Source organism: Furipterus horrens, unplaced genomic scaffold, assembly GCF_987537825.1.
Source record: "Furipterus horrens unplaced genomic scaffold, mFurHor1.1.pri manual_scaffold_4, whole genome shotgun sequence".
NCBI lineage: Eukaryota > Metazoa > Chordata > Mammalia > Chiroptera > Furipteridae > Furipterus > Furipterus horrens.
Window position 1 is genome coordinate 175,222,181 of NW_028327174.1, and position 15,838 is coordinate 175,238,018.

Below are 15,838 nucleotides of genomic sequence, written 5' to 3' on the forward strand. Positions count from 1 at the left end.
GGAAGCAAAGGCACGCTGAGGGCATTCATCCAACACAGAGGGCAGTCTTTGCAATAACCCTGCGAGGTCCTGTGCCATTTTATAGTAGAGGAAACAGGTTTTTGCGCCTTGCCCAGGTCACAAAGCCAGCTAGGATGGAGTTAAGATGTGAGCCAGGGCCTCCCATTCTCCCCTAGGAGTGGCAACTGTTCCTCTCCTGACCTGCCTCCTGCACTCCAGGAGGGCAGGGATCCTTCCGCCCCTCACGGGGTCCTCCACCCCCCTCCATCTTCCTCACCCCTGCTTCCAGCCCAGGATGTCACCCTCACAGGGGTAGAAGGTAAGGGGCTTGCACAGGGTCATGCCAGGAGCTGGCAGCTAATGTGACCAACTGTTTCGGTCTGCCTGGAACCATCCCAGTGTTAGCACTGTGAGTCCCGCACCCTGGGGAGGCCCTCAGTCCTCCAGAAACCCCACAGGAATAGCCTGGCAGCCTCCATCCTGCCCCTGTGCCTGGACTTGGGCTGTCTTCGATGAAAGGAAACTGCTTAGCTCATGCCTCACGTTTTAAGCAAAGTCTTAAGTTGCTGACTGTCCTCAAATGTAACTAAACAGCTTTTCTTTGGGGGCACTCCCAGACATGGGTTTGGAAGATAAATTAGCCTATCTGGAGGACGAGAGCCTCCAAGCTGTACCTAGCTTCTGACTCAGTAATGCCACTTCTATGAATTTCTCCTTAAGGGAAAAAACAAAACAAAACACAGAAATACAGATGATTTCTGAACAAAGATACTCCCTGCAGAGCTGGTTATACAAAAACTTGAATAAGCTACTAAATTAAAGTAGAATATCATTGTGCTAAGAAAAGAAGATCATATCATAGAAGACTTAATAACATTAAGGAAAAGCAGATGGCACTATGTGAAGAGGAAAATAGAGGGTACAAAACTATATAAACACAGAATGAGCCAAATTTTGTTTAAAATAATGAATTCAAGCTAAGAGTCCTTCTACACATGGCTAAAGGGGTAAAGAAAAATATATAAGGGTACTAAATGGTAATGGAAGAAAAAGATTGAATCAAAAGAAGAAAAATATATACAATGGAATATTATTCAGCCATAAAAAGGAAATTCTGCCATTTGTGACAACATGGATGGACCTTGAGGGTATTATGCTAAGTGAAATGCCAGGCAGAGAAAGACAAATACTCTATGACATCACGAGTAGAATCTAAAAAGCTAAACTCCTATCCTGCCAACCAAAGGGTTGTCAGTTCAATTCCCAGTCAGGGCACACGCCTGGGTTGCCAGGCTGGTCTCCAGCTGGGGGTGCGTGAGAGGCAACCATACATTGATGTTTCTCTCCCTGTCTTTCTCCCTCCCTTCCCCTCTCTCTCAAAAATAATAAATAAAATTTTTAAAAATAAAAATAAAAAGCTAAACTCATAGAGAGAATGGTGGTTGCCAGGGGTGAGGGGGTAGAGGAAACGAGGAGACGTTGGTCAAGGAGGTTCAAACTTACAATTATAAGATGAATAAGTTCTGAGTATCTAATAATATTCAGCATGGTGACTATAGTTACCATACTGTATTGTATACTTGAAAGTTGCTGAGAGAATGGATCTCAAATATTCTCACCATAAAAAAATGTAATTATGTGAGATAATGGGTGTGCTAACCAACCTTACCGTGGTCATCATTTTTCAGTACGAACAGTACTGAGATGCTCTAATTGGGCCTCCTCTTCCTGCTCGGTTGGCATGAATTAAGGGGCTTTAGAGCAGAACAGTTGAGAGCACTGGACTGGGGAACAGAAGAGAGCCTTCCAGCTCTTGCTTGCACTGGCTCCTCTCCTGCCCTGGGATGCCCCTCCTCCCTGCCTGTGACACACGACTCAGATGTCACTTCTTCTGTGCCTTTCTCTGCTATCCGTGCCTCTGCTCAGCAGCCATCATCCACCACTCCACTTGGCCGGTCTTGTATCTTTTATATATGTATGCCTGTCTCTTCCCTCTCAGCCTGGAGCTGCCTCCGCGGCCTTCCGCTGCCCCTGGGGCTGGGTGCAATATTCAAGAGAACCACATGAGGGCGCCAGAACCATACTGGTGACGCCCTGCTGCCCGGTCAGACCACGTCCCTTACAAAATTGTCCCCCGAACCAGAGATGACCCTGACCACTGCAGTCCTAAGGAGCTGCCACCCAGGAGAGAGCCAGTGAGAAATAATTGGCTTCTAAGCTCTGAGAGGAATCCCCACTCCTACCCCGCTCTTTCCAGAGCTGTACTGGCCAGGGGGGTCCTCTGAGCAAGGGGCCCTCAAACACCTGAGGCATGAGGAGAGGGACTTGCTGTGTGGCCTCAAACCAGGCCTTGTACCTCTCTGAGCCTCAGGTTCTGGGATTGCTGAGTTATAATGGGGCGGGCATCTGGCCACGCACCACTTCCTGTGGACTCTGGTTGAGGAAGATGTTTCCTGGGCTCAACTCCCTGCTCCATGTGACCAGCTTGCTCGTCCCAGGCCCTCAGTGCATGCTGAATGTTCGTTAAATTTAATTGAAATGGAAATACGTAAAGAACTTCTCAGAACATAAAATAGGAGTTTAGAGGTGACTACCAGAGATATTTTCTCTGTCCCCTCCAGGAAATTCCTGGTCACAGGACACCAGCATTGTCCAGGAACATGCCAGGGCTTCCTCCTGAGCACGGGGATCCTACACAGCCAGCACTGTGTGTGGGGGGTGGGGGGTGGGGGGGGCTTGCTGGGGGCGCTTGGGAGTGGGGGGTGTGGATTCTTGGTCATTGGAATAGAGAGAAGAACCAAAGCCTGAGTCCAGGAGGCAGCTGGGGAGAAGGGGCCACATCCCTGGGAGGGAGGGACAGGAGAGGCAGCGAGATGCTCCAGGGTGAGGTGGGGGTCGAGGACCACTCCAGAGCAGGCTTTCTGGCTTGCCAGGGACCCAGTGCATCCTTAGGCGCTCAACTGTGTGAGCTGGGGGCAGGGCTGCAGACCCTCGGGCCTCCCAGCCTCTGGCTGCATTAAGCCACCACCATGAGGACGGTGTGAGGGCCACAACGGGAGATCGTGTGCCAGTCAATCACCTCCCAAAATTTTCAGGGTGACCAAGAATTGCTTCCTGGCTTGAGGCCCAACTCTTCCTGAAGGCTGCAAGCAGATTCAATTCCTTCTCATTCTGGGCTCCCACAGCCCCAAGTCCCCCCCTGTATCACCAGTAGTTGCCTGTTTATCCCCCACCCCCAGGAAACTTCCAGAGTGTAGGGGCTGAGTCCCATTCTCCTCTGTATCCACCAAGGCCCCCAGGACCAACGGGCCTTCTACAAATGTTTGCTGAACAGATTAATTCATTTTCATTTAACGAGCTCATTAGGGCTCTATCTTTCTCCTTATTAGGAAGCAGGAAGGTTCCTTTTTCCCCTGGAACTATCCAATTTCTGGGGATGGTGGCGGAACCTCAGCCTCTGCAAGCAGACGGCAATCAAACTAGATTCCTGGGGCACACGATTGCATGCTAAAGAAATACAACACGAGTGCTCAATGAGCTGTGTTTGAACAAGACGCGTGTATATTAGAAGCTTCACATTAGCCATACATCGTGTTTCAGTTTACCACACAGAATTAGAGAGCTTCACAGGACACCTTTTTAGTTGCAGGTGGCACGACAGCCCTGAGCAGAGGGGCCGGGGGGAGGGGGGGCTGGTGCTGAGGGATGCTGCCACAAGAGGATGCCTGAGTGGGTCCCTGTAGGGTTCTGGAAGATGCTCCCACATGCTGGCTCCCTCTGAACAACTTGCCCCATTTGGTCTTTGCTGATAACAAATTCTGGAAGGGTGAGAGAGAGGTGTGGCCATTGACTGGATCCTGCCAGGACCCTGTGTGGGCCAATCCCAATGCCAACCTGCCCCGCCAGCCTAGTTTCTGCACCCGCTGCCCCACGGGTCTGAGAGTGCTGGCTGTCCCCGTAAGGACCTCGGTCAAGTGACATCAACCACTTCCGAGAGTGTCTTGGAGAGCCAGCCAGAGCTTGGTGTTCAAAATCTTACAATGAGCCTCTCCAGTCCCGTGACTGTAGCAGCAGAGGGTAGGTCAAGGGCTCCACCTGTCCTCGAGGCCATTTACTCAGTCTGGCTGCAAAGGCACCAGCCCACAGATGCCCCAGAGGAGCCTCCCCCCCACCCCCCCACCCCGTCCCTGTGAAGGGCTGCTCTGCGAGCCTCTCTTCAGGAGAGGGTGTCAGCATCTGTAATTATTCTGATGGGCCTCTGGGGACCCTCGTACTGACAGGCAGGTGGGCGCTCTCTCCCCACAAAGCTGCCTTTCTTCCTCTGGAGCCATCTTTGGGGGGGAGGGGTGTTTGCCAAAAAGGCTCCTGACTCCTCAGTGCTCAAGGACACAGCCGTTGAAGTGGTTGGGTCATTATTGTCAATAATGAAGCCAGCAAAGAGGGAAAAAAAAGGGAAGGAAAAAAAAAAGTCCCGTGGCTCTGAGCAACGAGGCCTGTTAGTGGCTGGAGGTTGTGTTCTGAGACAAAATGTGGAGGGCGCAATATTGTGCGGCTGGGAGCTTTTTGTCCGTCCCCCTCAAAGAAACCCAGCTTATTCCACTCCCCACCCCCCACTAATTGGCAGCAGATGAAGAAAAAAGCCAAAACAAAAACCAACCTAACACCAATAACCTGAATATGAGTGTTTCTGAAAGGGAAAAAGCTGTTTCAATTGTTAGATGTCCAAGAAAACATGAATGCATGCTGACAGAGGAAACGGCCACAATGAGAGGAAGAAGAGGGAGAGGTCCATAAAATTAAGAAGAAAATTCCTTTTAGCAGCTCCCATCCTGTAGGCTAGCTCCTCCGGCCTCAGCCCCTGAGGAGAGCTGGAGGGTGGGCCTCCCAGGGAAACTTGAGGCAGCGCAGGCAGGAGTGCCCTAAAAAGAACCCAGGTGAGGCCGGGGGTAGAGTGGCCTCACTTTTCCTCAGACCACAGGTGCGGAGCCTTCTCTGAAGAGAAGTCTGGGCTTCCTGGAGGAGTAGGACCTGGTATGAAGCCTCCCCCAGCCCTGGCTCCAGGTTCCTCCGATGTCCCCAACCTCTACCTGGATCCTAGCGATCCAGTCTCTTTTGGCAGATGTTTTGTTCGGTTAAGTGCCAACTCTTCATTCATTAAGAAAAAAAAGAAAAAGGAAGGAGGGAGAGGAGCAGGAGGAGGAGGAAGTGGTGAATCACTCCAGGTACTTTCTTGATTCAAAGAATGTTTCAGAAAATACAGAAGACGCAAAAGGTCAAGGTTGAGTCTTAGGAGACTAGACTCAGACCATAGCCAATGCGGTCATCATGAGGTGGAAGGGTCTGTGGGACCCACAGGCGAGGGGCTGGAGGCCGGAGGCCACCTAGACTGACGGACAAGGACCTGGGAGGATGCCCCAGGAGGCAGACTGGGCAGGACCACTGATTGCTAAGGCACAGCTTTGGCCACAGATCACACAAACCCATAGCAGCCAGCTAAAGGAACACGGCTTTTAGGTCTGCTCTGCGCCAGCCTGACAGGTGGCCATGGCAAGTCCTCGTCCTTCACTGGGCCTCTGTCTCCACATCTGAAGAGGGAGCCTAGAGCACCTCTGACGCCCTGGCAGTGTTGAATGTCTAAATTTGCGGGTGCTGTTCACACTCAGCCCCTCGTGCTGGGGACAAGTTACCAAACTTACACTCCACGCAGACCAGCTGCAGAGGCAGGGTGGTGTGTCCTTGGTGAAGGCGCCAAGGCTGGCAACTCACATCGTAGCTGGATCCCTCGTACCTCCTTCAGGAGATGGAAGCCAACTTTTCAGGCCACTGGGTGGGATTCCTGTATTCCTTCCACTCCCCTTGAACTCTAGAGAGGTGGTGGGTAGGTAGGAAAGGAAGGGGAACTGAATAACCCCCACCTCACAGCCTTGTAAGGGTCCGCCCTGAGTGTGTGGAAGACTCCCTGCTCCCATCAAGGGCAGGGACAAGACAGAGTGAGTCTGTGTGGACAACCAGCAGGGGTCCATGTCCCATGAGAGGCCAACATGTGCCTTCCCCCAGGAGCAGGATGACAGTGAGGCCACGGAGCCTAAGCACTGGCCATGGAGCCTGCCAATCTGGGCTCAAGAGCATCCCCTGCTTATGAGCTGGGTGACCTTGGGCAAGTTACCCCTCCGCCCCCCGCCCCAGCCCCATGGTAAATGCTTCACAGGGGGGCTGGACTGATGGGGAGAGTCCCGTGCGGTGCACCTGATGGGTTAACAGACTTATTGCCCTCATTGGGCTGCTGCAGGCAGAAGGGAGAGCCTGGTTGTTGGGTTCACATCTGAGGCTACCATTGCTGGAGCCTGAATGCAAGATGTGGCTGTACCTTCCTGCAAGTTGACTCTCAGGGGACAAAGAAAACCCCCTGCCCCACCCACAGCCTCAGCCCTGAGCTGGGGCTCTGCCTCCCTCCCTCTGCCCCCTCACAGACCCTCTGTGGTATATATATGTATATTAAAAAAAGGGATAAGAATATATATTAAATGACTATTTTATTTACACACCCTATTCATAAATAATTCAATCCTCTTTTTGACCGTACAATGATTCCTTGAAGATCTAATGATTACAATGAGTGACTAAAAGTGGATGAGTGGGCTTACATCTGTGTGTGACGCTGTTCTCTCACGTATGTGCGCGCGCACACACACACACACACACACACACTCACACACACTCCACACTCCAGAGGGGAGGCAGGCCGCCAGGGGCCTCCTGGGCTCTCAGAGCCCCAGCATTTGGCTCCCAGCACCAGTGGGGCCCTGGTGGGAAAACTGTGCCCCACACCCAGGTGTGAATTCGTGACGGCTGGAGAACAAAGAGCTGCAGCCCAGGGAGGCCCCGCCCCGCCCCGCGGAGCTGCTCCCCTTTGTTCATCCCGGAAGGCATCTCTTTGGATTTGCAAATATTTTAATTCACAGAAACTCAAGGAGGGGGTCGGGGCGGGGGTGGCTTGTTGGCCGTCCCTCTTTCTTCTTCATCCAGGCCATTTCCAGCCCCCAACCCCCCGCCCCTGCCCCCGTAGTGGCAACAGCATTCTAGAGACATGCAGTGGTGTGCTAGTACCATACACATGACACAGACTGGACACGGCTGGCAACAGCGGCTGGGCTGGTCGGTGGGGGCTCCGGTTCCTCCGAGTCTGGGCCCCGTCGCAGAGGAGGGTGAGGCTGGCCCGCTCACAGGGTCCGCACAGCCACAGGGTACAGGAGGGACAAGTGCTCGGCCCCTTTGATAGGCAGCTTTCTGGTGGTGTAGTAGTGGATGACTTCTGGGACACTGTCGAATGGGGGGCTGTTCTGACCCAGAATGTATTTCTCTTTGGTTTTGGCCAGTTTCATGTGCATAAAGCCCTGGTTGCTCCTGTGAACAAAACACAGAGGTTATTGGGATCTGCGGAACGACAAAGCCCAGGGCAACCACACTGGTCAGGAGGAGGGGACAGATGCGGGAGGGCTGAGGAGCAGGAAAGCAATTTCTCAGAGAGCCACTCAGTTTAGCTCTGAACAGGGACATTTCATGTATTCATACTCGTGGAGAACTACCCCTCCCGCCAAGGTGCAAGGATTCCTTAGTGCCTGGGACAGAAGAGATCTGAGCAATGAGTTGCCCCTCTCCAAGCCAGGACCAAAGCCCAGGCCCAGCCAAAACGCAGCTGTACCTAGGAGCGCGCCCAGTCCCCGCACGGGACCTGGAACCAGCAGCAACACTGCTGCAGACAGTCTTCCAACCCCAAGACCCCGGCCCCTACTCCTATTACTCATGCAGTCAAGTATTTAAGCCTTGCCTTTGTGGAAGAAAAACGGGGCCACACACTAAACCCAACAAGCTCAGGGGAGGCCTGTATGGTGGCATTACAAACTCAGGAGACCAAAATAACCACCTAGGATGGTCTGAAATGAAAACTTTTGAACTAAAAGCAGCTCATGGCAGGTAGTCCTGTCCTAGGCGGGGAAGCCTGTCAGTTGTCTTCTTGCATCTAAGATAAGATACCTTTGGAATATCAAAAGTAATTTCCTTTTCCCAGACCCCTCAAAGCACAACCACCAGAGACCACAAATCCCCTGGTTGTTACTGTGTTACTTGCTGTTAACTATCCTACACCCACAAATGTAAAAGGAGTATGTGTCTAGTCCTTTTATTTTTTATTCAATCCCAGAGATTTCCCGGCTTTGCTTTCTTCTGATTCCCTAATCTATCACCAATGGATTTCATGTAACCCCTTATGCCTCCTCCTTTGACTGTAACATACAAAATAAGGAGCTAAACTGCCATTCTCTCAATCTGTTGAGGTTTTGCTTCCTGGCAATTGTGTTTGGCTCAAATAAACTCATAAACATTCTTATAGGTTTGGATGTTTCTTATGTTGACACCTGGAAGGTGCAAACTTTAAGTCCCAATGTCCTGACAAGTGGGCAGGGCAGGGGTCATCACCCCAGTTTACAGATGAGGACAGAGTGTGTGTGGCAGGGGTGACAGGTGAGCCTCTTGTCCTTCGGTCTAGGATGGAACGGAAACTGGGAAGGGACTACATTTCCCAGTCTCCCTTGGAGCCACTGCACCCAAGTGATTAGTTTTAGCCAATGGAATATGGGGAGGATGTGTGCCCAGTATAATCATCCCAATTCCCAAGAGCAGGGTCTGTGTCCACCATGCCCAACATCTGCTGAAAGGGCAGTAGGTGGTCCCTTGGCGGTCGGAGCAGCGGTCTGCGCACCTTGACCCTTGCAGCCCCCCAGCTGCACCAGCATGCTGGGTGGGGCGCTGCTTCCCACCTGGCCCTAGGGGACCTCTCACACTTCCCACCCAGGGCTCTGGCCACATCAGACCACTCGCCCCTCTGTCAACCTGCCTTTGCCCAGGTTGCCCTTTTTCTGCCCGTGTAGTTCCAAGCCTGGCCCTTTTGGTTTTGCTGCCACACCTGTGGATGCTGTGGTTTTCAAAGCACAGTCCAATACACAGAGTGTCTGTCACTTAGTGAGAAAGCTGGGGCTCCGACCTCCTGCCGCCTTCTCCAGGTTCTCTTCCCTGGACACTGACGACTCGCAGCTGGGCCCCTCGCTAGGTGAGGCTGAGAGTTCTGCGTGGACACAGGTGTCCTCTCCAAGCTCCGGCTCCTCTCGCTCTGGCTGCCCCGTGGAGGCACCGGGGGACTTACACACACCTCTCGCAGTGGGGACAGGGCGCCCCTCGCTTACCAGCACCTGTTCTATTAACACATCAGTTTGGACTCCGGGACCATTTTCAAATGGGCAGAGCAAATGCGTAATGAAGTGCAGCCATGGAGCAATCCATCTGCTCGTAATAATGTATTTAGAGATGTCACCCTCAGCTTCGAGGAAATCGTTTGGAGAGCAATTATGTTTCAAGAGAGAATAATTCCTATAAAGGACTGAAATTTAAATCAAGATTTTTTTAAGGCTGACAATGTTCTAATTACAGAGCCTGTGGCAAATTCTGCTCCTCAGTGAAGGGTCATTTCATCCGAGAATTGCCTCGACACATCTGAGGAGCAGGAGGCGCACTTGCTTAAGCTGTTAGAAGGGAAACGGTGTGTGTGTGAAATGAAAAATATGTAGCCCCATTTGAGCGAAGACGCAACCACCCACCACACTGGAGGGGCCGCAGCTCTTTGCTGGGCTGGAAAGGACGGCAGTTGCTTGAATGAAGCTAAGAAAACTGGGAACAGTTGCAGAAGCTTTGCGCTCTCAGAGGCCACCTGGGCTAGGTGTGGGGGGAGCAGGGAGGGGCTGGCGCCGCAGGGGAGCACAGGCTTGGGCAGGGCGTGTGTGGCCTCGGGCACATCACGCCCCTTTGTGAGTGGAGTGCTGTTTTTGGGGTGCCAGACCGTGATTCTCACAGACCTATACTGGGGGTGCAATGCGTAGGATGTGTAAGACAGGATCACAGCAGCTAGCTGTGAGCCGAGTCTGAACGCCAGGCTCTGCCACCACCCCACGTATGAAGCTACAGGGAGAGCTGGTTTACTTTTTAAGGATATTAAGGAAAGTAACCTACATGGGTTACTAGGACATTTTCACGCAGGTTGTTATGAAAACAGCCAGCCAGGGTAGTGTGCGGGGATGGTGGCAACAGTTGACAAGAGTCAGAGGTGGAAGCAGAAGCTCCTACTCCAGGCGTTAGAAATGCCAGTGATGTCCCCACCTCAAAAGACGGGGGCTTGGGAGACGGTGTAGCACCTCCCTAAGTCCCTCCTGCCCCCCACCCCCAGCCTACTGTTTGCTCCTCTGACAAATGTATGCCAGTTTATAACCACACCCGGCTGTACCAGGGGACAGGCCAGTCGTGATGTTCAGAGACCAAGGGAGAGAAGTCAGGCCTGGGAACCCCAGCCTGACCCCATGGCCTGACCATTCCCCAGCAGAGGTAGAAAGGCAAAGAGCTGGGCCTCACAGTGCAAACCCCTTCCCCTGGGCTCAAGCTCTGCACCCATGGTTCTCTGGACCTTGGACAGTGCTGGGTTCTGTCTCTGTCCCTATGGGATCCCTGGGGAGGATAACTGGATGGCCTGAGGGTGTTTCTGGGCCTAAGGTCCTGGATCCTGTGTAAGCACAAACTGCTGCCTACTCCACGAGGGCTTCCTGCAGGAAGGGGCCTAGAGACAGCTCCCCCACTCCCCCACTGCTCCCATGTGCCCCTGTCCTGCTCTCATTGGGCATCTGTCTGGATGGCCTTCAGGGCAGGCGTTTCCTGGGCACTTCCTGTGAGCCAGGTCTCTTGCTGAGGACTGAGGCTCAGTGGGGGGTGGCTGACCCAAGGTCACACTGATTGCAGTGGTGGCAGTGGCGTCACTGCTTCCCGCCCTGGCGGATCTCCCCAAGCCCATGCGCCCGACCTAAGCACCACCCTGTTCCAGCAGCAGGCCCTCCTTAGCCTTCAGCTGCATGTGGGGCCAGGCAGGGTGGGAGCCAGAGGCAGCTTGGGCTGGCAGGTCCTGACCAGTGGAGTCCCAGCCGTGGAGGCAGGGTGGTGACCCCTCCTGTGGGGCTGGCGGGCATTGAGAGGAGAGCAGGCTTTCTTTATGAGACCATCTGTCAAACCCTGACGCAGGCAAAGGTCAGGTGAAGTCTTGTCAAAGCACACCCAAGAGACGCGCTGTAATAACATATCCTGAGCAGTCACAGGTCGCCACGAGGTGCTACCTAACAACAGTTGAATACTTAAAAACAGCTGCCAGAGATGGCCTTAATGACTCGCAATTCTATACAAAAGACATCAAGCATAAAAAGAGAACAAAAGTAAAAAATTTCTAGGAAGGACGGAGGGCGCATCAGATAACCAGTGTGTACAGGGACACTGCCACTGCTCTGGACAGTGAGCTTCCGGGGCTAGAGCGGCCTGGGGACCATCTGCTTTCCCCCCTTGGGGTCCTTTGGTGAAAATTGAGTTCAGAGACAACACCTCTGGCCCGACGCACACAGCAACGTGGGCTTTGGCTACAGTCAGCACCCAGGGCCCTTGTGTCCCCCCACCATCGTTGCTTCTGGAAAGGTGCCGGTCCCTGGGGAGCTCAGACGGGCTGCCACCACCTGCCACGCTCCTGAGTCAGTCCTGTCTCCTTTGATAGGACATCTTGCGAGAGCAAAGTCACAATCAAGGATGTCTCCGGTGGGCGACCTGTCTAATGAGTCTTGTAAGGCTCACAGAGGTTGGGGTGCCAGGGCTGTCGGGGCATTCAGATCCCTCATTATCATCACAAAAAGCACCTTCTCATCGCTAGGATCATCAAACACGCTCGGCGCGCAGGGCCTAATAACAGGCCCCGCCTCGACTCATAATCACGGGCTTTAATAAAACATCACTCAGCCCGCAGCTGCCGGCCCAGGCAGGGTGCGAGGCCTCACCTCTCGCTTTTAGACCTAATTGCTTGATGCATATTTCATGAAGAATCCTGGGTAATAGTTATGTTAAATCTCTCCTTTTCATGGTGAAATTACTTAAAAATACTTGCATATAATATTTATGTGGGAGAAGGCAAGGAAATTGCCCTCTGGGACTAGTGGGTAGGACCCAGTCACAGGAACTCACACCGGGGGCGGAGGGGCGCTCTCTGGATTGAGATGCCCTAGAACGCTGTCCCCCGGCTCCCCGCTGCCACTGCAGGGTGAATGACACCCACGCTGCTTGAGTTCCCACTGTTCCCCAGGAACCAGCTGAGCTGTGGCCACCCGTTACACCTCAGTTAAGTCCACAGCAATGTCACTAAGTTGGTATAACTATCACTGTTTACAGATGGGGAAACTGAGGCTCAGGGAGGTTGTGTGTCATCCCATGAGATACACGGGGCCCAAGACTTAACTATGTCTGCCTGCCCCTAAGCCTGTGTTCTCTTCTTAGCTCGTGGTAAAGCATTCAGGGCTCCTCTTCCTCGCTCAGCCACCCAACTAGATGGCTCCAGGGGTCCCGTTGGCCCTTGGACTCTGTCTTAAGACTTGGCTTCCCTGGGGCTCTGTGAGCTCCTGAGGTCAAGAACACTGTCTGTTCATTGTGATGTTTTTCAGCAGGCCAAGCCCTACCCCTCTCTGGGCCCTCAGCACATGCCAGGCACACTGTCTGTCTGTCCATCCACCCACCCAGAAGCTATCTAGGGAGGGTCTACCCTGAGCACGGAAACAAGGCTCCATGTATTCTTCTGTCTGGACCGTAAGTTCCCAAGAGCAGGCTAGTGGCCGCTCCACTCTGTCCTCTAGTGTGGCCCAGCCCGGGTAGAAGCTGCCTCCTCTGTGGCTGCTTGTCTGCTCAGCACTGGTCCCAGGACAAACCAGCAAGATTCTGCAGAGCAAGCTTAGCAAGGGGCAGAGCCATGGGAACATCCAGAGGGTCACACCTGTAGGGGATACAGAGGCAGATGACACTTAAACCAGAGAAGACTTGTCTAATGGAGGCCACAGGGGAGAATGGGTCAAATCTTTCTCTTTCCCTGGGATTCTAAAAGAAGTCATTCCTGGGACCACTGCCCAGGCCTAAATAAACAAAACATGAATGTAAGAGAAGTTCCTTCCAAAAGCTATGGTTTTCCTGTGGGCCCTAGAGCACATCTCTAAATGGATACATTTTTGGGGTCTAAACGGACCTTCTCTTGTGCAGTCATTTTAACTAAACATATGAGTCTTACATTGTTCACAGATTCCTGGGGCCAGATCCATGTTAGCAGAGATGGAAAGACTGTACATTTGTTTTTTTTCAGAGAGGAGAAGGAAGAGAGAGAGAAAAACATCCATCAGTTGTCGCTCACACGCCGCCTACTGGGAACCTGGCCCACAACCCAGGCAGGTGCCCTGACTGGGAATTGAAATGGCAACCAGCCAGGGCGAGACTGTACATTTGAAATGCACTCAACAATTGGTTGCAGGATGACTCTGAGGGAAAGAGCTGTCCCAGGTCTCCCGACCTCTACGATCCCAATAGCAGCCAGTGCTCCCGCTCAGGGCCCTGCGAACACCACACGTGCTCTGCAGGAGAGGGCGTGAGACCAGCCCAATGGGCCCTTCTGCCTCTACAAGCTGTGGTGAATATGGACACGAACTGAATCAGTAGGGAGAGCGCATGTTCTAGGCCTGGCTCTAACACTGATCTGCTGTGACCTCAGAGGGAGGTGGTCTGTAGGGTGGCCATGGCAAGACACCTCCTACCCCTGAGGCCATGCAGGGGCCTGCCGTGGGAGCTCCTGCCATCACCCTCCCACCCCATGGTGGCAATGCTGCTCCTGCAAGCACATGGCTCTGGGATTCAGTCTACTGCCCTCCCACCTCCACTCTGACCTCCAGAAAAGTGGAATACTTTGCTGGGTCTATAGAGAAACTCTGTGTGCCTGCCGAGAAGCCTGCTCTCAGAAGAGAAATACTCAGATCTCAAGTGATGGGGGCCTTCCAGGGACAGATCCCTGGTCAATATCTCCTGAAGGCCTACTGTGTGCTGGCAAGCACGTGCCCATGCTATGAACTTGCAGTACAGGGCCTGGAAGCCTGAAACACAAAGGTGTACAATGACAGCCACCACTGCCCTTGGTCCATGCTGGACCAATCTGTGACTTCGGAGAAGCAGGCAGAGCTATCATTATCTGGCAAGATGCCCACTGCACAGATGAGAAGACCAAGGGTCAGAGGGAGAGCAACTTGCCCAGGTCACAGTGAGAGGACATCAGGGTCAGAGGACTGGCACGGGAGTAGTTCTAGCTGTGTTAAGGGTTCCCTCCACCTGGGCACTGTATGGGGTGGGGGCACGAAGGCCCCCTCCAGCCAAGAGTTCTAGGGGTCAAGGGGGCTGAGGGAAGGGGCTTACGAGGTCACACAGCAAATACCTGCACACCGCCCCCTGCCTTCTGAAACAGCCTTGTCATAGTGACAAGCCAAAGACACATAAGCCACGTTACTGCAAACGGAGGTCTCAATGTCAATGCTGCTGAGCCAAACCACTTGATTTACAACCAAATAATTAGACTTCCAATAAATTTGTCAGCAGTGATTAGCCTTCCCGAGACACCTGGGCATTTCTCAAGTTCCAAGTTGGCGGCTCAGGGTGAGGGCCTTCAAGTAAATCATGACAGAAAGCCATCTCCAGGCAGGACGAGAGCTGGCAGCTACCTCTCCGGCAAACTTGAGGAGGCCTAAGGCTTGCTTTGTGCCATACAAAGCAGCAGGTCAAAATAAAGCCATTTAGGGCAATTTTCTCAGGAGAAGACTAACAAAGTGTCAGGCAGGAGGATTTTAATGATCAGGGTTGACAGTGTAGGGAGTGAGCCTCCCATTATTGGAGGTGTGTAAGCAGGAGGATAATGATGCTTGGAGGTCAGCCAACTGCACAAGGAGAGGGGTGATTAGTGAAATGTCAGAGCTTTAGATGGGGAAAGAGGCTCTAGAGTGGTCCCCCCACTCCTTTTACCTCTGAGGACTTCACTAGAGACACAAAGGCCCTTTTGTATTTGGAAGAGGTGGAGTTGGTGGTGGTGCCTGAACTGAAGTCAGACACCTGGGTTCAAACTCTGACCACACTGATGTCATTGGCTGGACAAGTCCCCTCTCTCTGGGCCCTCAGTGTCCCCTTCTGGGAAAGGTGAGGGGGGTCCTGTCTAGTGCTGAAGTCCTCAAGCCAATGAGGGACATCTCAAGAGGATGGGGGCCACCTGAGTACCAGTCAGGAAGAACAAGGAGGGCAGGATGGCTAACTCTTACACAGGGAGAAAGGTGGGGCAGAACTGGGCACCGTGGATCCTGGGTTTGGGGATGGCACAGTGACAAAAGCAGGCTTCCCAAGGCCTGTGCTAATGGGATGGACAGAATGCATCAGGCCCAGGGTGGTCCTCCTACAGGATAAGCCCCTCCCAGCCCATACTCTCCTGGGAGCAGTGGTCCCAACCAAGGCAAGCATACCCCTCTCCTGGGGGTACTGGGCAATGTCTGGAAACATGGGTGCTGCTGGCATTTAGGTGGAAGCCAGGGATGCGGCTCAACAGCCTACTATGCATAGGACGGCCCCCAGGGCAAGGACTAACCCAACCCCAGTTTTAATCGTGCCAAGATTAAAGCCACACCCCTCACCAGCTGCCAGTGCCTCACTTCTTCATCTGTGAAATGGGAATGACAAGAGTCTACCCTCACAGTAGCTGTGAGAGGCTACGCCTTCCATGTGAAGGAAGTGGGAACACTTGATAAAGGCTGGGTCATCTGACTTAAGACACAACACAGAATTTCCCAAATAGCTTGGCTGCAAAGTGCTCCAGGCTGTTCCCATGCACCCACTCCCCACACCCCGCAACCAGCAGATGGGGGCTCCATGC

At 53.0% G+C, this 15,838-nt stretch overlaps 1 protein-coding gene across 2 annotated transcripts in view; it reads right to left on the reverse strand.

Annotated features, from left to right (window-relative positions):
* Positions 1-6,933: 6,933 nt before the first annotated feature.
* The window catches only part of SHB (SH2 domain containing adaptor protein B), a 123,421-nt gene continuing 114,516 nt past the window's right edge, over positions 6,934-15,838 (reverse strand). For both annotated transcript variants that reach the window (XM_090274448.1, XM_090274449.1), the window contains one exon: positions 6,934-7,404. In XM_090274448.1, coding sequence (XP_090130574.1) covers positions 7,221-7,404 — 184 coding nt within the window. In that variant the 3' untranslated portion in view covers positions 6,934-7,220. The remainder of the gene's footprint in view (positions 7,405-15,838) is intronic.